Source organism: Eschscholzia californica, unplaced genomic scaffold, assembly GCF_041429995.1.
Source record: "Eschscholzia californica isolate CP2 unplaced genomic scaffold, dmEscCali1.0.p SCAF_4, whole genome shotgun sequence".
Taxonomy (NCBI): domain Eukaryota; kingdom Viridiplantae; phylum Streptophyta; class Magnoliopsida; order Ranunculales; family Papaveraceae; genus Eschscholzia; species Eschscholzia californica.
The window spans coordinates 17,332,515-17,352,689 of NW_028238461.1; the positions used below are offsets into that span (position 1 = coordinate 17,332,515).

The following is a 20,175-nucleotide window of genomic DNA, read 5'->3' on the forward strand; positions in this document are numbered from 1 at the left end:
AACTTTTAAACCTGCCTATAACTTTATTTTATAACTTAATTAAGACCACAGGTCTATGAGTATCAAACTTTTGGACTCTTATAAAAAAAGGACTCATTCAGAAGTTCTTTCCATTCACTCATCTAATTCCATAAACATTGCAACAAAATTAACACTAAAGGAACGGTAAGCTAAATTTTGGTCTTCATAAGTAGCTTACTCCCAAGCCGATAAGATAGGCTGCAAGCTTTGGGTAGCTTGCTTCCAACCTAGCAGTATAGTGAGGAATCAAGAGATCATTATTGAGTATCCAAACAAAAAAGCAGTTCAATAGTTTCTTTCCAAAGCTGGTTTGAAATTACATTTGATGCTAAATTTATTCGAATTTTTTCTATAATATTAATTTGTGTCTCAACGTTACGAGTGACTAGTTGATTTTGACTCTTATCATATCAAATAATTTAGATTCGTACGAGTCGAATTCTGATAATTTAAAGAAAACAAACACCACTTATTGTATCCGAGGAAACTAATTGGAATTCATGCGAGTTTCTTTTTATCAGAAGCTCTTTGTTTGTACGTCCTTTTTTTCTTTTAACATTCGTTTTTGAGAGATGTGTCACCGAGAGATCCACAAGTCGAAGGTAAGACATTGAGAGATTAACAATTCATGGAGCCCCAGTGCTTAATTAACTTTTAGGTGTTTGTCCCATTAGTAAAAGTTGTCCCATAATTTAGATTAATCATAGGATATGTCAGGAAATCTGTCGGATGGTCCCTTTTCTTGACAAGAACGGCCTGAAAACAAAATGAACTTCTGTCTTTCTCAAAATTAATATAAGTGGAAGGAAATTAAGCAAGAAAGAAGAACCAAATTTTATAGGCCCCTTAACACTTCTCTTACAACAATTCATTAAAAGCTTAATTATAAACTCGGAGTAGTCAGTTCCAAGAGAGTGATTGAGGTTGTCATAGAGAGAAAATCTTTAGTCAATTGTTGATAAACTTATAGCATCTCCAATGTAAAACTCAAAAAAAATCTGTGTTAGTCTTGTGTCAAGTTTCAATTGAGATTCTCAGAGCATCTCCAATGCAAAACTCAAAAAAATCTCTATTCGTCCTATTTGTCAAGTTCTAATTGAGATTCTCACTCCTAAGTGTCGAAAATAGAGATCCTTAATTCTTGTATGTCTCCAATGCAACACTCTAAACTCTTTTATTTTACTTACGTGTCATGGTTATTTTTGTAAAAAAATAATTAGTTATTTTGGAAATATACGAAGACTTGATTTCTATTGGTTGAAATTTAAATATTGATGAGTTGGACAATTTGAGATATATCAAGAGGACACTCTGAAAACAGAGTGTCCTCTTGAGATATCTCTATTCCACTCTCGACACATCATCTTTGAGATCTTAGTTGAGTTTTGCATTGGAGATGATTTTTTAAGAAAAACTCAGAAAATCCTATGTGGCACTCCGAGTTTCTAAGATTGAGTTTTGCATTGGAGATGCTCTCATTCAAAAGTGACGGAAGTAGAGATCTTCAATTCTTTTGACTCTCCAATGTAAAACTCTAAATTTTTTTTGTTTACTTAGGTCGCATGATTATTTTTGTAAGTAAATAATTAGTTATTTTGAATATATATGAAGATTTGATTTTTGTTGGTTTATGTTAAGTTTGTGCGCATCCAACTCAAAACTAATTGGCAATGAGTGGACTTATACATTGTATTCTTTGTTGCTAGTTACCCCTTCTTCTCCCATGTGGGACTATTCTCACACGCCCCCTCACGTATGGCTTGGTTAGCGTAACACGTGTTTTTTTTTCGGTGACGCGGAACACGTCTTATCACGTGTAGGCCCAGCTTTAATACCTTGTTAAGTTTGTAGTCATCCAACTCAAAACCAATTGACAATGAGCGGAGAGGACCTATACATTATACTCTTGGTTTCTAGTTACCTCCTTCTCTCATGTGGGACTACTCTCGCAGTTTCGATATGAAAAATGATGAGTTGGATCATCGGAAATACACAAATGATGTTTGGGGTGAAAGCCCCAAGCCTACCCTGTAGTGACCCAATAACCTGTTTACACCTGTCCGGAATTTAGAAATCACGTGGGTTTCTCTCAGCCGTTTAAAAGTTCACACTTCAATCCCAAATTCTTGCGTGTTTAGGTCTTAGTCCTTCCGACCAAAAATTAATATGGACCGTTGATCCTTTCAAAGGTCGAGATCATAACCGAAACAAACTCATGCACACCCAAAAACTTGAATCTCTCTTACCCCCTCTTTCTAAAAAAATCTGAAATCCAACAATCAGCTGAGTTGCCCTCCAAATTCAAGGTGATTTTCTATTTCCTTTCTTCAAATCATGGTTATGATTTGCTTCTTTGGGATTAGAAAGGACAGTTCCAGAGTTGGAATGGTAGTACTGCCTAAGTTTTTCTTGCAAGATGTTGAGTTGAAGCTTTTCCAAGTTTTGATGGGAGGTGGTAAAAAGGTGGGTATGACTGATTTCCCAACCGTGATGATTGAAAGTTTTCTTGAAGACTATTTGGAGATTGAAGTTGTTGTTGGTAGAGTTGGAGATTTTAAAGGATATTATCTTGGTCTCCGCATCAACAGAGACAAGACTTCAGTTATAGGTGTTAATATGGAACCTGAATTGCTAGAAGAAATCAAAGACATCATTCATTGTCGTCAAGAAACCCTTCCTTTCTCTTACCTGGGTCTTCCTCTTGGGAAATCTCTCAAATGCAAGTCTTTCTGGGATCCGGTCATTGATAAAATTCAAAAGAGATTGGCTACTTGAAAATGCAAATATTTATCTAAAGGAGGGCGAATGGTTCTTATTAAAAGTACATTAACAACCATTCCGATATACTATCTCTCGTTATTCTTGATGCCAGTTTCTATCAGTAAGAAGGTTGATTGTATTATCAGGAACTTTTTATGGGGAACAACTGCAAATAAAAGAAAAGTCGACCCCTTTTAGCCAATACATCAGGAATTGTGATGCTTTATCTAGGCTATAAACCTCATGTATCTAAATTTTCTTGTCTTTTGTCTGTGTAATGGATGGTCAGCCACCTAGGCTGATACCATTGCATTGTTTTGTTTTTCATTAATGATACTATTTTATCTTCTCCAAAAAAAAAAGATATTATCCGGGTCGAATGTAGAACAAGAAGCAGACAAAGGAGTCAGTTTTTTATGAAATATTTGGAGATCAGAAGATTAATGATGGTGATCAGAAACTACTGCAAGCTGATTCTTATCATCAAATTATCGGTAGCTGAAACAAGCCTCTTGGTCACGACGTAAGACTAAGCTTCTACACATTGCTGACATACTCTTCGAATCGCTCTTAGAAAACTTGGCAAAACTCTCTCGTCTTTAATTCATTTATGTCCTTTCTTACACTGCTGAAAGCCTAGAAGTATATTTTATCAAGAAATTGGCTGAAGACCGAATTAAATTTTTTTAAGTTAAAAAGACAAGTTATATTTTGTTTGTTTCAAACCCAAAAATCTATATTTTTTTGTTAAATTTGTTAGAAATAACAAACTTGATCATTGGTACATGAATATGTGTGGTTCATGGCTTTAATTATATTCATGTATTCTGGAATTCATGTATTATCTAGTAGATGTATTTAGGTTTGCAGTATTCATGCATCAAGTAATTTAGATAGTCATATTCATGCATCAAGAAGTATTGTTGTGTGTGTCTTCAAATATTTCCAACAAAGTGGTTTTTAGAGTCATAAGATTCTGAGAGACGGCAAATGGTAGTGGTATGTTTTCATTTCAAAATTAACACTAAAGGAGCGGCAAGCTGAAATTTGGTTTTGGTCTTCCTCGTTTGAGGCCATAAGTAGCTTACTCCCAAGCCGATAAGATAAGCTGCAAGCGGGTTAAGCGAGTCGCTAGAAGCTTTGGGTAGCTTGCTTTCAAGCTAGCAGGAGAGTGAGGAATTAAGATACCATTATTGAGTATTCAAACTAAAAAGCAATTGAGAAGTTTCTTTCCAAAGCTGGTTTGGAATTTGATTTGGTGCTAAACTGATTCCAAATTCTTCTATAATATTTGTTTCACATTTGCAGGTGACTAGCTGATTTTGACACTTATCTCAATCAAATAATTTAGATTACTACGAGTCGAATTCTGATAATTTAAAGAAAACAAACACCACTTATTGTATCCGAGGAAACTTATTGGATTTCATGCGAGTTTCTTTTTATCAGAAGCTCTCGGTTTGTACCATTCATTTTTGAGAGATGTGTCAGTGAGACTGTGAGAGATCCACAAGTCGAAGGTAAGACATTGAGAGATTAACAATTCATGGAGCCCCACTGCTTAATTGACTTTAGGTGTTTGTCCCATTACTAAAAGTTGTCCCATAATTTAGATTAATCATAGGATATGTCAGGAAATCTGTTGGATGGTCTCTTTTCTTGACAAGAACGGCCTGAAAACAAAATGAACTTCTGTCTTTTTCAAAATTAATATTAGTGGAAGGAAATTTAAGGAAAGAAAGAAGAACCAAAATTTTATAGGCGCCTTTAACACTTCCCTTACAACTATTCATTAAAGTTCAATTTATAAACTCTAGTAGTCAGTTACAAATAGTGTTGTTTAAGAGGCCGGGCTGGGCCTAGCCAACCCGGATTGGCTATACAAGGGCCCAGCCCGGGACCAGTATAGACCCAGGCTTAGGGATGTCAACGGGGCGGGTTTGGGACGGTTCATCCCCTTCCCAACTCCGTCCCGTTAGCAAACGGGTTTTACCATTACCGTCCCAAGAATTAATCGGGATGTATATTCAATTACCATACCCGCCCCAATTAAAAATTGTTAAACCATTACCGCCCCGCCCCGTTTAATATAACATGAGTCGGGTCGGGTCGGGTTCAAACAAAATATTTTGTGTTTTGTTTCAAAAAAGTTAATTTAATTCGGAGTAACATAACAATCGTCAACAAAATTTTATAAGACTTTGAGTTTATCAATCATAAACACTACAACTACTTAAATAATATAAACCATATAATATAAGATCATAGTTTTAGAAACATAACCTTAGATAATGATGATGCATAAAAATGTCCAGACGTTGACTAACGTCTGAAGAGTCAAGATCAGACCTGAAGTCTACTAGGTCAACCTGGCTTAAGGTATCAGAATCGCTGAGCCCCTGATGGTCCACCAAACATTACCCTAACTGGGAGGTCGGCCAGAAGAAACCAGCCCTGCAAACGCCCTCGGCATGAACAGATCAGCCCTGGGGTCTTCAGAGGAGTAAGGGGGGTCCAAATAGATCCGGTCAATGTCTAACGCCCAAAACTGGGAAGGCAGTAGCGCTCGGCGATCTATCGACTTAATCCCGAATCTTCCAGAAGGATCTCAGTCGACCACACATCTCGAAGTGTTTAAGCCCGCTTGAACTCCACGTAACTGAAGGAGGAAACTTCTCCTCTAGGATCTATCACGTCGGCAAGATATCTAGGAAGAATCCTTGAACTTAGGAACTTCCACTTATCAAAGATCCGAGATAGGCTCTAAGAGAAACCCAAGATACTCAAGAGAGGAAACTTTGCCGCCTCACCACCGCCACTAATCAAAGTCGGCCTAACATCGCCATAGAAGGCCCCCCACATCGTCCTTCAAAGGACACGATCTCTTTACCCTAAAAAGATCACCCAAAACTCAGAGTTCCCATAATTCGCCCTCCAAAAGGATCAATCAATATTCATTCTTTTACTGCAAAGAGCACCCTGACTAGCTTGAGCGTCGGAGCGGTTTCCGAACCCTTTGCAGGTTTTTCCCCTAGGGAGCAAACGAACAAGAATAGGTGCTAGGAACGAGGAGCATCAGCAAGGAGCAAGGTGTAGGGGCAGGGAGCAAGGAGTGCAGGAGGCGCAGTAGGAAGCGGAGGAGGAAGCAGAGCAGGAAGTAGAGGCACTGAGCAGAACAACACTCAACTTAACAAAACAATCACACATAACGGAGGCTGTCATGCATCAACTCTCTATCTCATGCTCATCTAACGGAAAACTATGTTTTGACATCAGAAGATAAAACATATATTTAATATATATCGTACTAATCGGTTCGGGGCGGAGTTTGCTATCTAACACCAAACCCGCCCCGAACCCGATTATTTTTTTAAATTTCATACCAAACCTGAACCGTTTAATAAACGGGTCGGTAAAACCCGTTCCATTAGGGGCGGATTTGAAAAAAAAAAACCGCCGGTTCGGACCAATTTGCCACCCCTGCCCAGGCCGGGTCGAGCTGTGTCAGCCCGGTGTTATATAATATTAAAAAAAAACAAAATTTTAAAATAAAAAATAAATCTATAGTTTATTTTGAAATATATAAATCCATAGTTTAGATATGATTTTCTTCAAATTTTTTTGGAAGGAATTTAGGATGATTTTAAAAGAATAAAAAATATGACATGATTTAGAAATGACATTGGAAAAATTTTGGGAATGGTTATTGGTTAATAGGATATGATTTACATAAATAAGTCTAGAAAAGATTTTTTTTGTTGTGGTTTTATAAATTACTTTCAGTAAATAATTAATAGAGGATGACTTACACAAATAAGTTAATAACTTTAGAAAGATTTGTTGGAAAGATTTTGTGGGAGTGATTTTGGAAATAAACAATAGAGGATGATTTACATAAATTACTTAATAAGTTTAGGAAAGATTTTTTAAAAAGATTTTAAGGAAATGAATCTTTTTGGAATGATTTTGTTGGAAAGATCTTTACGAAAGAAGTTTTCATTCAATTTCTCTCTATGAAATTTTAAAAAATAAGGAAGGAAACAAAACAGGCTTTTGACAGGTCGGGTCCAAAACATAGGCTCGACCCGGGATCGGGATAAGACCCAAGTTGACCTTGCCTGTTTTCCATACGGGTCGGGATGGTACGGAATGGGCCGGACTCCGGCCCAACGTGGGCCGGCCTGGCCTATCTTTAGTCAATCGTTGATAAACTTATAGCATCTCCAGTGTAAAACTCAAAAAAATCTGTAAGAGTCTTGCGTGTCAAATTTCAATTGAGATTCTCATTCAAAAGTGACGGAAGTAGAGATCTTTAATTCTTTTGTCTCTCCAATATAAAACTCTAAATTTCTTTTGTTTAGAGTATCTCCAATGCAACACTCAATCTTAGAAACTCTGAGTGCCACGTATGATTTTTAAAGTTTTCTCTTAAAAAGTCTCTCCAATGCAACACTTTCTTTGGATCTCTAAGATGACGTGTTAAGGGTGGAATACAGATATCTCAAGAGGACATTTGATTTCTAAAGTGTTATCTTGAGATATCTCTAATCGTCCAACTCATCAATATTTGATTTTCAATCAATAGAAATAGAGCCTTCTATATTTTCTAAATAACTAAATTATTTATTAAAAAAATAACTACGTCGCATAAGTAAATAAGATAAGTTTAGAGTTTTGCATCAGAGACACACAAAAATTGAGGATCTCTATATTCGCCAACTAAGAGTGAGAATCTCAATTAAAACTTGACACATAGGATGAATAGAGATTTTTTGAGTTTTGCATTGATGCTCTTAGCATGATTATTTTTGTAAGTAAATAATTAGTTATTTCGAATATATATGAAGATTTGATTTTATTGGTTTATGTTAAGTTTATGGTCATCCAACTCAAAACGAATTGGCAATGAGTGGAGAAGACCTATACATTATATTCTTGGTTGCTAGTTACCCCTTTTCCCATGAGAGACTATTCTCACACACCCCCTCACCTATGGCGTGGTTAACCTAACACGTATTTTTTTTGTTTCAGGTGACGTGTGGGCCTAGCTCTGATATCATGTTAAGTTTGTGGTCATCCAACTCAAAACCAATTGGCAATGAGTGGAGAGGACCTATACATTATATTCTTGGTTGCTAGTTACCTTTCTCCCATGCAGGACTATTCTCGCAGTTTAGATATTAAAAATGATGAGTTGGACAATCAGAAATACACAAATGATGTTTGGGGTGAAAGCCCCTAACCTACCCTGTAGTGATCCAATAACCTGCTTACACCTGTCCGGAATTTAGAAATCACGTGGGTTTCTCTCAGCCTTTTGAAAGTGCACACTTCAGTCCTAAATTCTCGCGTGTTTAGGTCTTAGTCCTTCCGACAAAAAGTAATATGGATCGTTGATCCTTTCAAAGGTCGAGATCATAACCGAAACAAACCCATGCACACCCAAAAACTTGAATCTCGCCCTCTCTCTCTATCTCGACTGATCGCTCTCTCCCTCTCTCTCTAAAAAAAAACTGAAATCCAAGAATCAACCGAGTTGCCCTCTAAGTTTAAAGGTAATTTTCTATTTCCTCTCTTGAAATTATGGTTATGAATTGCTTCTTTGGGATTAGAAGGGAAAGTTCTAGAGTTGGAAGAGTAGTACTGCCTAAGTTTTTCTTCTAAGATGTTGGGTTGAAGCTTTTAAAGTTTTATGAGAGGTGGTAAAAAGGTTGGTGTGACTGATTTCCCAACCGTGATGATTGAAAGTTTTCTTATAGAATATTTGGAGATTGAAGTTGTTGTTGGTAGAGAGTTCAAGACTTTTAAAGGATATTATCTTGGTCAAATGGAGAACAAGAAGCAGACAGATGAGTTGGTTTTTGATGAAATATTTGGAGATCGGAAGACTAGTGATGGTGATCAGAAACTATTGCAAGCTCATTCTTATCATCAAATTATTGGTAGCTTCAACAAGCCCCTTGGCCACGACATAAGACTGAACTTCTCCACATTGCTCACATACTCTTCGAATGCCTTTTAGAAAACTTGGCAAAACTCTCCCGTCTTTAATTTGTTTATGTCCCTTCTAACACTGTTGGAAGGATATTTATATTAAGAAATTGAATAAAGATCAAATTAAGTTTTTTTAAGTTAAAAAGACAAGTTAAATTTTGTTTGTTTCAAACTCCAAAATCAGTATTTTTTTTGTTAAAACCCATAATTTGTTTTTTGTTTAGTTAAAAACCAAGTGTCGTTTGCAGCATCTTTGCAAGCTGTTGCAAACCTATTGCAATATTGTTGTAGATATTTTGTAAAATATTACAAATTACGAAAATACCTAGGCAGCTGAAAGCTAAAAAAAAAAAAATGAAATGATCATTTTTCACCAAAACAAAAGTTTATAGGGGGGTTTGGCCCAATTTTCCTATTTATATTTATCGTATTTTGTTTTAAAAATATTCTCCTAAAATCAAAAGTGTCCAACCGTGCTTCAAATTTTCTCACCGTGTGTTGCATGCTATAATGCTCACAACTTCCACCTCCGAAATCCAAGTTACTTATATGGTTTCTTTTCATAAATCTAACATCCTTATCTACAACTTCTGTATAGTTGGAATGTTTAGACTAGCACTCTAACTAACCCATAATTGCTTAATGGACTGCATGGCACAATCCTTTGTTTTAGCCCAAAAATAACTTTGTAACTTAATCCAAATTCTTAATTTTCAACACGATATTATGAAAAGGATAAAACCTCACATTTTTTTCATAAACTTTAGAGTTAGTCAATCTATACCAATGGATTATACGCTGACTTAGCAAATCCAGGACCGGCCTTGTCCCAGAGCAAGCAAAGCGTTGCGTTGGACCACCAAATTCAAGGGCCTCAATTTTGGTGAGGCGTCTGTAGAGTTCGTTTAGTTTTAGCTCAAATTAGAGACCCCGTAGTTGAGTAACACATGAAAAAATAATAAAAGGCAACCACTAATTAGAAAGAGAACGCAATGGTGGCCCCATTTCTTTATTTGTTAAAGAGTGGGGGCCTTTCTCAAATTGTAACTGATTCGCTCCTGAGACTTGAGGTCGTAATCCCTTCTCATCTTTTCTCTATCTCTTAGCCGGACTGCCCCAAATCTATCTTATTTGTCTTCCATTATCAATCTTCGGTGCTGTTTTTTTTTTTCATATCTGAAATCTGAATTGGATGTCAATTCAGATTCTAGATGTTTGTTTTTATTTTAAAAAAATCTGAAAACTTTAATGAATTTGGTCTTTGTCTGAATGGGCTGAAAAAGAACCTACTTTTTTCAGACTTTAAAACAAGTCTGAAACCAAGGCCCCATTTATGAAAAGTATGAAATGACATTAATACCCCTGTGATAAAGAAAAATTATCACCATAGAACCACCACCACCATAGAACCACCATCACCACAGAAACACACCCGTCGATCTGTCTAGTGCGTCTGAAAAGAGCCCGAAACACACCCGTTACGCCCGAAAGTATCTCGAGACTTATCGGCACCATTGGATCTGATTCCATCTCTTGCGCCACGTGTCTCTAGAGGGATCCTGGTTGACCTTTGGTCAACAGATTAAGACCCGCACTTGACTAGCTATAATTTTCGCATCCGGACTCCGATTCCACTTCCGCTTTCGCCGATGGATTCGTATTGGACTCTACTTTCACATGAGTACTAATATTGACCAGAATACCCTTGTCATTAAAATGACCAAAATTCCCCTCAAGTATGTCTTTATCACGATGCTTTCAAATCGAACTCCGTAAATGAGACCTGAGAAAGAAAATCAAACAAATCATCAGAGTAACCGCTCGAACTGGACTAACTAACCCGAGTTAAGAGATTCAAATGAGACATTTTCATGTCTCATCACATATACATATACATATGTCCACATATAAATTATCTCTTCATTTATCTGGAATCGGATTTTTTGTGATTCTTGGCTCTAAACTTAAGAGCTCGACGAGAGAACACAATGGAATGCTCCATTTCTAAGTTTTGACGATTTGAACCGATCCGAAATCGGCTCCGGTTCCAAGATAACTTGCTTGACAAACCTCTCACAGTAAGGTATAGATAACGATCTTCTTCTTCGGATATCGATCTTCTTCTTCAGATGTCAATCTTCTTATTTAGATTTCGATCTTTTTCTTTAGATATCGACCATCGTGTTAGTCTTCTACCTTATCTTTCATATTCCCCTCTTCAAAATTGAAATGAGACATGATAATCCGTTCTAAAGAGGGAAAGAAAGTTGTTGATTAATGTCTGATCTTCATCCTTTTAGTTGCTTCATTGGTTCAGATTTTGTTTAGCCAAGATGTTTTCTTTCGGTTCAGATAGGTTTTCAGGCTCCTAAGATGACCCTAAGGGTCTTTTTGTGGTCTTTAGGGTCCAAGATGTGTTATTTGACAGTTATAGTGCTCATCCAACTTCATAATGTATTTCATATTATAATCATGATGTGTACTTACAATTTAAGATTTCGTTTGGAATTTGATTTGCAACCACCAAGATGTCTTATTAGATCAACTTCATCAGAGAAATCCAGTTCTACGACTTGGTTCGAGCTCAGAAAAGAAAGAGAAGAAGTCAAATTGAGTGGGCCCAATCGAAGTCTTCCTCCTCACCCTTTCTACAAGTCGGATAAGTTAACCGCTTCTGCCTATAGGCCCGTCTTTGCGTTTAGGCTGGATGCATTCCTTTGAAAGGTATCAATGTCATTTTTATTGGTTAAACGTGTAGCCTATAAAATCTCCCATCCACGGTTCCTTCCTTCAACCTTCTTGGAATGTGTGCTTAAACAGTCAAGAATTTATCTTTGACTTTTCTAGTATAAGGGTAGAATAGTCCATAAGGATATGATTGGCCATCATATAAATTTGGCATAAAGGATTGTAGTTATTCTCCGCGTTTCTCTTCCGTGGCCTATATAAACTCATCATCTAACCCCACTCTTCTAAGCAAAAGAAAAAAAGCCTCCTTTTACTATTCCCATATTTTCTAGGGTTTGCGAAGTTGTCTCTTTTGGTTTCGATCATAATCTGTTCCTCAAAAATTTCTAGGGTTCCTTCTACAATTCATAGGATTTGTGAAGATCTTCTTTTCTCATCAAGAATCTAAATCATCATCATTGTAAGTATACCTTTTCTTATTCCCCTCTCTTCCTACTTTATTGTTTGTTTCGCCTTTTACCATATCGTTATTATCATCATCATGTTGCTTTTTATTTCATTACATCGTCATGATGTTTATGATTTCATTTTATGAACATGATAGCTTTTGATTTCATTGTCTATATGTATAGAGTTTTAATTGGGTCTTGATTTTGGTTCCGACAGTGATTTTTATTGTGATATTGTATTAGGGTTTTTGATCTTTAGGTTATTTTGGTTGTAGTTTTGATCTAAAGTTCTTTTTTGTGTGTCTGAGATTCGATTTGTGTTTATAGGTGCATGTATTAAAGATCTTCATGATCTGTTATGAAGTCTATTTGATCTGACTTCAGAGATTTGATCTAAGATACCAGTGTTATGAATTTTGTTGTAGATCAGTTTCATGAACCTTTTGTGTTCTTTTGCAAATATTGTTGTACTTAGGGAGGTTTGCTAACAAAGATTACTTTGTTTTTTGAATTATGAAAGATCGATTCAAGTCTTTTGACATGAATATCTTGCGATTCAAGTCTTAGTTGTTGTTATTTATCTTGGTTTGATTATATTGTTGGGATTCTGATTGTTGTTATAACATGTACTTCTTCCAGGCAATACTGAATGTTCTAATGGAGAGCAAAGGTGGGAAAAAGTCTAGTAGTAGTAGTAGTAAATCTTTATGTTACGAAGCACCTCTAGGATACAGCATTGAAGACGTTCGACCAAGCGGGGGAATCAAGAAATTCAGATCTGCTGCTTACTCCAACGTAAGTTCCATGAATGATATTAATTGACATAATTTTTTTCCTGAAAAATGGAAGCTAATTCTGAGTTCATTCTTTTGTTTCTTCTTTATGTGCAGTGCGCAAGGAAGCCATCCTGATATTCCCGTGATCGAGTTTTAGCCACTTCCTGTGGTTCATTTATTTGCTTTCGTTTTTAGTTTCTTTCTAGTTTTCCCAATACCTGCGATCATCTTCATTCCTGTCTTTATAACCTTGTTCTACACTTCTGTCTAAACAAATGGCCTTCCCAACATCTGCAATTGGATTTGAAGGTTTCGAGAAGAGACTCGAAATCTCTTTCTTTGAGCCTGGGGTATTTGCTGACCCTGGCGGAAAAGGCCTTAGATCTTTATCTAAGGCACAGTTGGATGAGATTCTAAAACCTGCTGAATGCACCATCGTCTCATCCTTGTCAAATGACCACCTTGACTCTTATGTTCTCTCTGAATCAAGCTTCTTTGTCTATCCTTACAAAGTCATTATCAAAACTTGTGGAACCACAAAGCTTTTGCTTTCAATCCCAGCCATTCTTGAGCTAGCCAACTCTTTATCTCTCTCTGTTAGAGCTGTGAATTACACTCGTGGCAGCTTCATATTTCCAGGAGCTCAGACTTTCCCTCATCGAAGTTTCTCGGAGGAAGTAACTCTTTTGGACAGCCATTTCCTTGACCTTGGATTGAACAGCAAAGCTTACGTAATGGGAAGCCTGGTCGAGTCACAGAATTGGCATGTCTACTCTGCATTTGCAGAGTCATCTGACCAGATTGACACAACCTACACTCTGGAAATGTGCATGACTGGCTTAGACAAAGAACGAGCTTCTGTTTTCTTCAAGACTAATTCAAACTCAGCTGCTGAAATGACTATAGACTCTGGGATAAGGAAGATATTACCTGATTCCGAAATATGTGATTTCGAGTTTGATCCATGTGGTTACTCAATGAATGGTATTGAAGAAGCTGCAATTTCTACAATTCATGTAACACCAGAAGATGGTTTCAGCTATGCCAGCTTCGAAGCTGCAGGTTACGATTTGAAAGCTGTTGACCTGAAACAGCTTGTTAAGAGGGTGTTGGTCTGTTTTGAGCCCTCCGAGTTTTCAATTGCTATACATGCTGATATTGGTAGTAACTTTGACTGTAAGCTTGATCTAAAAGGCTATAGCTGTGGAAAGAGGAGCCAACAAGTGATGGAAAATGGTGGTGGGTCTGTTGTTTATCAGAGCTTCTTGAAGACGGAAGATAGTAGCTGTTTCTCTCCGAGATCAATTCTGAAAGGTGGATGGAAGGAAGAAGATTCTGGAGAGGAGTAGGTAATCAATATTCGGTTGGGGTCATTAAGTCGTAAGTTGTCGTGTGCTTTTTCACTTATGTTTTACTTAGTTGTGTTTGGTTGTTTTCTGAGTCTTATAGCAAGTGTTGCTTTTGTTTCGTTTAGTAATTCGGCTCTGTCTTATGTGTACAAAGCTGATGACTCTGCCATGCAGTTATGTTACTGTTCTTAAAGTATTGTTTTTGTTAGACCCGTTTCCTTTAAGTTCACTGTTCACTCTTGGTTTCAACTTTTAGCATTTCTGGAGTTGGAAGACTCCCCCATAAGTAAAAGAAGAGTAAATGAACGGATTTTCATCCGTTAAAAGGTTAAAACGAACAAAAGATGGATGGTCTAAATGATACTGCCATACATCAAAACAAAAATTTGTAACATTTCTAGAGCCATGCATCAAAACTAGAACTACCACCTAAAAAAAAAAGATTGTAACATTCCCAAAAATCTGTAGGAAGACAGGTGAGTGTATTCTGAGGATCAGCAAGTCTAAAAGTTACATTACAACAAGAGTTCAACAAAAAAAAAAAAACAAGAGTTGATAATTTGAGAGACCTAGATAAGGCTAACTTAAAGGTCAAAATATTATTAACTTAAATTAGGGTTATTTCCCCTATGGCCCCCAATTTTGTGACTGGTTTCCTGCCTAGCCCCCTACTTTATCAGAAATATCCAGATGGCCCTCTTTTTTAGATTCCGTTATAACACCGTTACCTAGTCATCATTTCTTTCTCCTCCATCTCATTACCTCTCTCTGCTACCTCACCTTATCGCCACCTCGTCGTCTTCACCGGTGACCTTCATTAAAATAAAAACGTTTATTTTTTCCCCTCTCTTAAAAAAAAAAAAAAAAAAAAAATTCTATCTCTAGATCTGGGAACCAGATTTGTGCAAAGACCTTCACTCCGAATAAATCTACAAAACTGGTATCAGAAATGCTTATGAGGTATTCACCATAAATTTGTTTTGGCAGATCAAAATGGTATAAACTAGATAAATCTACCTGAGACATTTTAAGTGTGGATCATCACACTTGAACCTTACATATAAGTAAGAATAATTAATGAATTTCTACACAAAGATTATGAATAGCAAATTGATGATTAAAATCAAAAACTAAGTTCAAGAACTTATCACAAATTTCCATTCAAATAAACAAACAAACTCAAGTTGCTTCGAACCATTCCGTGATCATCAATTGATCGGAAAATACGTCAACCAAACTTAATTAGTAGATTGCAGCGGGAGATCGTATGTTAAAGAGAGAAGCTGTATTTCACCATTTTTAGTAGAGAAGTAAAATGAAGAGACAAAATCAAATACCTTGAAATCTACACCGACGATATAAACTAGGCTTTGATGACGAAGAACTAAAACTCTGCATATTCATAGCTTTTCTTCTCAAACTGAAACATTGATTCTTTGAAATTCTAGGGTTTGAAACAACTCCACTAAAGCAAAAAGCAGAGTAAAGAGCCAATTGAAACGATTCTTGTTTCTCTCAAGACTAAAAAAAACTCGATTACTTCTCTTAAAAGATCGGACCTTCAAGGTCTTTGCACAGATCTATGAACCAGATCTAGAGAGAGAAAAAAAAAATTTTAGAGAGAGAGAGGAGAGATGAATTTTTTTTAACTAAGGTCGTCGGCCGGAAAATTAGCCGGTCGGCGACCTTCGCTGGTGAAGACGATGAGGTGGCGATAAGGTGAGGTGGTAGAGAGAGGTAATGAGATGGAGGAGAAAGAAATGATGACTAGGTAACGGTGTTATAACAGAATCTAAAAAAGGGGGCCATCTGGGTATTTTTGATAAAGTAGGGGGCTGGGCAGGCAGGAAACCGGTCACAAAGTTGGGGGCTATTAGGGAAACCGGTCACAAAGTTGGGGGCTAGGCAGGAAACCGGTAATTATAACATAGAGTTGATTATTTGAGAGACCTTGGTAAGGCTAACTTAAAAGGACGAATGTGAAGGGCATCAAGATGAGAGAACTCTTTAATGAAAGAGATGGAGCCAATATGTAAACCTCGGACACGGGTACCTCAAAGATTCGAACATATCTGCATTGCAGCCTCGGAGTCAATAACTTAAGGGATAGATGAGAAACACATACCCTTAAGGTTGACGGAAGGCTCAGAAAAGCCTCTAGTAGAGGCGTTGTTAGTGGAGGTAGTGGTAGCATACTACGGTGAAATATGGGTACCCAGACTGATGTTGATGGTCCAGGAGGGTGACAAGATAAGAGTAATGGTCCAGGGTAAAGAAGGTGTTGGTGTTTGAGGGGCCTTAGAGATGTCGGGCTATACAAAGCCTGCAAGAAGAGTCGAGTGAAGCCCAATCGACCGTCCGTGGAGCCTACATGTGGCTCGTGTTGGGTTATGGTGTCTCCTACTGTGGTTAGCGGAATCTTAGACATCTAATAGGCCTAACACAAGTATCCCCAAGAGCTCATGCATAAACTAAAAATGTAAATAAGTTAGTTTAGATATTACCTTAATCGCTAAATTTTCCTCGAACCTTTCCAATCGAATGAGAAAACCAATAACTCCAATTGTAGCTCCTCTACTAGAGACACCCGAATGATCAACTGGATCTCCCACTTTTGTCGTTAGTTAGAACTCCAATGGTGGTTTGATTGAAGAACACTTCTTCTTTGACTAGATAGATATTTGGAAATTATATCTTTTTCTTTCTCTACTTGATGTTGTAGAGATAGAAAGCTTTTTGAGAATTTTTCACACCTTATTCAAGTCTTAAGAGACGTTATATAGAACTCTAAGAGTGTAGCCCTAATTAGGTTTCCTAAAAGTTCCTTTTGAATAAGGACTTAGGAAATAGGCAAAAATAAAAAATTTCCATCTTCTCTTATTATGGCCGACCAGAGTAAGCCCTAATAGGGCGGATCTGACCGACCCCTATAGGTTGGTCAGCCAAGCATGGCCGGCCCCTATAATGGGCCCAAAAGTCCCTTTAGGTGCCTGATGCACCCGAAAAGGTTGCTTACCCAAGCGGAGGTATCAAGTAGTAATCCGGCAAAGCCGGATCGATCCAAGGATAGGAAGGTAGTTTGGATGTCGAAGGGTCTTATCTCCGGGTCTAGATATCAAATGCTAACTTAGACTAAAAAGGAAACAAAGACAAATGGGGGGCTTTATAATGAAATAAGCAACAAAGAAGAAAGCAAGTAAAACAAACTAAATTATCAATGTAAACGGGCGAGAGAGATTCGAGAGAAGAGTCGAAGGAACATGAGTCGGGAAGTAACAAGAGTCGGGAGACAAATAAGTGAGCGAGGTGTCGAAGTCCGGAATTCCATAATGATAAACTTACGCATATATGTAGTCCGATCTAATATTTCAAAGTATAATCGATGTTCGACTCCTAAAGTAGATGTCTCTAAGTACTACGTATATCCGGAGATCATACTTAGTCAAACAAACGTCTAAATCAGTTTATCCTGAGTCAACGAAAGTGTTGTCTAGTCGCCTAACTATGTGAAGTGCATGACAAGACACATGAAATTATGACTTAGACTACGATCGATATCGAATACTTCGTTTCGTCTATTAACTATGCGAAGTGCTTGACAAGACACATGAAAATACGATCGAAACGATAATCGAAATTAATAAACATCAATTTATAAACATAAATTTATAATCAAAACATCAAATCATATTAAACATAATCACGAATTCATCACATTTCATCTCATATAATCGACACATTAAAGTTAGCTAAATATGGTGATTGAATAAGAAATGGAAAGAAAATGATAAGAGAATCCCCCTTTTTCGATGTGGTTCGAGGCTAAGATCGTCGGAAAATACGAGTTTTTAGTTGCAGCCGATCTCCCCTTAGCAATTTTCTGGGTTCCCCATAGCGACCACCATCATCTTCTCCATTTAGAACACAACCTCCATTAAAGCTAAACCCTAGCTTTCTCTCTCTAGAAATTTTAACTCAAAATCAAATCAAACCACATGGAAAGCTAGCCAAGGATGAGGGGAACAAAAGCCCTAAGGTTTCCGGCCAAGAAAGTAGCCGGAACACCATGAAAGTCCGGCCAAAGAAGCAATAAATTCGGCCAAGAGAGCTGCTGTCCCGAGCCAAGGGTTGCTGGCCGAGCTGCAGGTCCGAGCTGCAGGTGCCTCCCGTGTGCGCGTCCGGCCGAGAGGAAGCTGCTGTCGAGTCGCTTCCGGGAAGCTGTTGCTGGTTGCTTTTGTGTGTTGTTGCTGCCGGTCTGCTGCTCCCGTGAAGGCGTCCCGTACCAGCAACCGTGCTCCTGTGCACGCCCCTTGAAAGCAGCCCGAGCTTGAGAAGCTTCCGTCCGTCCCGAGAAGCTCTTGTTCTGGCCAAGCTTAGGCCGGCCTAGCTTGGCCGGCTCCTTCTTCTTATCTCTTGCTCTCTTTCAAATCCTAACTCAAGAACACCCAAAAACCCTAAGTTGTAGCCTCCTTTTCTCTCTCTCTCCTCTTTGCCTCCTTTTCAACCTAGAAGATGATGAATAGTAGATAACTTGATTAAAACCCTAGACTTAGTCAACTTGACTAAAGGGGGGGTAGTGGTTGGGGACATTGGGGGACATTTTCATGTCCCCCAATGTCCGTGTTATTGGTTGGGGACATTTGAAATGTCCCCAAATGTCCGTGTTATTGGTTGGGGACATTTCAAATGTCTCCAAATGTCCCCAAATGTCCGTGTTATTGGTTGGAGACATTTCAAATGTCCCCAAATGTCTGTGTTATTCGTTCGGGACACGAAATTAGGGACATTTCAAGACAAATTGTTTTTGGGGACATTTGGAGACATTTTAGTGTAAATTTGGAGAGCTTTTGGAGAGAAAATGTCTCTCAAAATATGGAAGACACTTGGGGACATTTGAGTAAGGAAGATAATAAAAATAATTATTGTTATCAAATCATATTATAATAATATTATCTTATTATTATATTACTACATTATTGTATTATTATTATTACTATTATTATTCTTCTTCTTATTATTATTATTATTATTATTATTATTATTATTATTATTATTATTATTATTATTATTATTATTATTATTATTATTATTATTATACATTTGAGTAAGGAAGGTAATAAAAATAATTATTATTATCAAATCATATTATTATAATATTATCTTATTATTATATTACTATATTATTGTATTATTATTATATTATATTATATTTTATTATATTATATTACATTATATTATATATATTACATTATATTATATAATATAATATTATATTATATTATATTATATAATATAATATTATATAATATAATATAATATTATATTATATTATATTATATTATATTATATTATTATTATTATATTAATATCTAACTATATTAAATAATAAATATTTACCAATTGTCCATCAATGTCCACAGATATCTACAGATGTCTACGAAAGTCGAAAAATATATATTTGAAAATATTAATTAATTTTTTTTGTTTCATATGGTAAGACAGTAATAATATTAAAAATAATAAATATCAACTAAATATCTATCAATGTCCACAGATATTCACGGATGTCTACGAAAGTCGAAAAATATATTTTCAAAGTAGTAGGGCAAATTTATTTCGTATGATTAGACAATAATGATTACATTAAAATAATAAATGTGTACCAACTGCCATCAATGTCCTCAGATATCCACAGATGTCCACAAAAGTCGAAAAATATATTATTGAAACATGAGTACAATTATTATTTCATATGGTTTGACACTAATGATAATATTAAAATAATAAATGTCTACTAATTATCCTTCAATGATGAGATAATAATAATAATAATAATAATAATAATAATAATAATAATAATAATAATAATAATAATAATAATAATAATAATATCCACTACACATTTTGTCCATGGATTCAATATGTTGAAATGTCCCCAAGACATTTTGTCCATGAACCAAATGTCTTGAAATGTCTCTGAGACATTTTATCTATGAATCAAATGTCCTGAAATGTCCATAAAGACATTTTGTCTACGGACAAATGTCCCGAAATGTCTTGAAATGTCTCTGGAACATTTTGTCTCTGAGTGTCCTCCAATGTCCTGAACCACTACCCCCCCTAAGTCTTTAGATTACT

General features: G+C 36.5%; 1 protein-coding gene across 1 annotated transcript; it reads left to right on the forward strand.

Moving 5' to 3' along the window:
- The first annotated feature begins 11,698 nt into the window (after positions 1–11,698).
- On the forward strand, positions 11,699–14,261 carry LOC147543301 (S-adenosylmethionine decarboxylase proenzyme-like). Its single transcript, XM_086636448.1, has 4 exons — positions 11,699–11,923; positions 12,552–12,707; positions 12,803–12,819; positions 12,963–14,261. Exons 2-4 carry the CDS (start codon positions 12,570–12,572, stop codon positions 14,035–14,037), a joined length of 1,230 nt encoding a protein of 409 aa, XP_086492574.1. The 5' UTR covers positions 11,699–11,923; positions 12,552–12,569; the 3' UTR covers positions 14,038–14,261.
- The last annotated feature ends 5,914 nt before the right edge of the window (positions 14,262–20,175 follow it).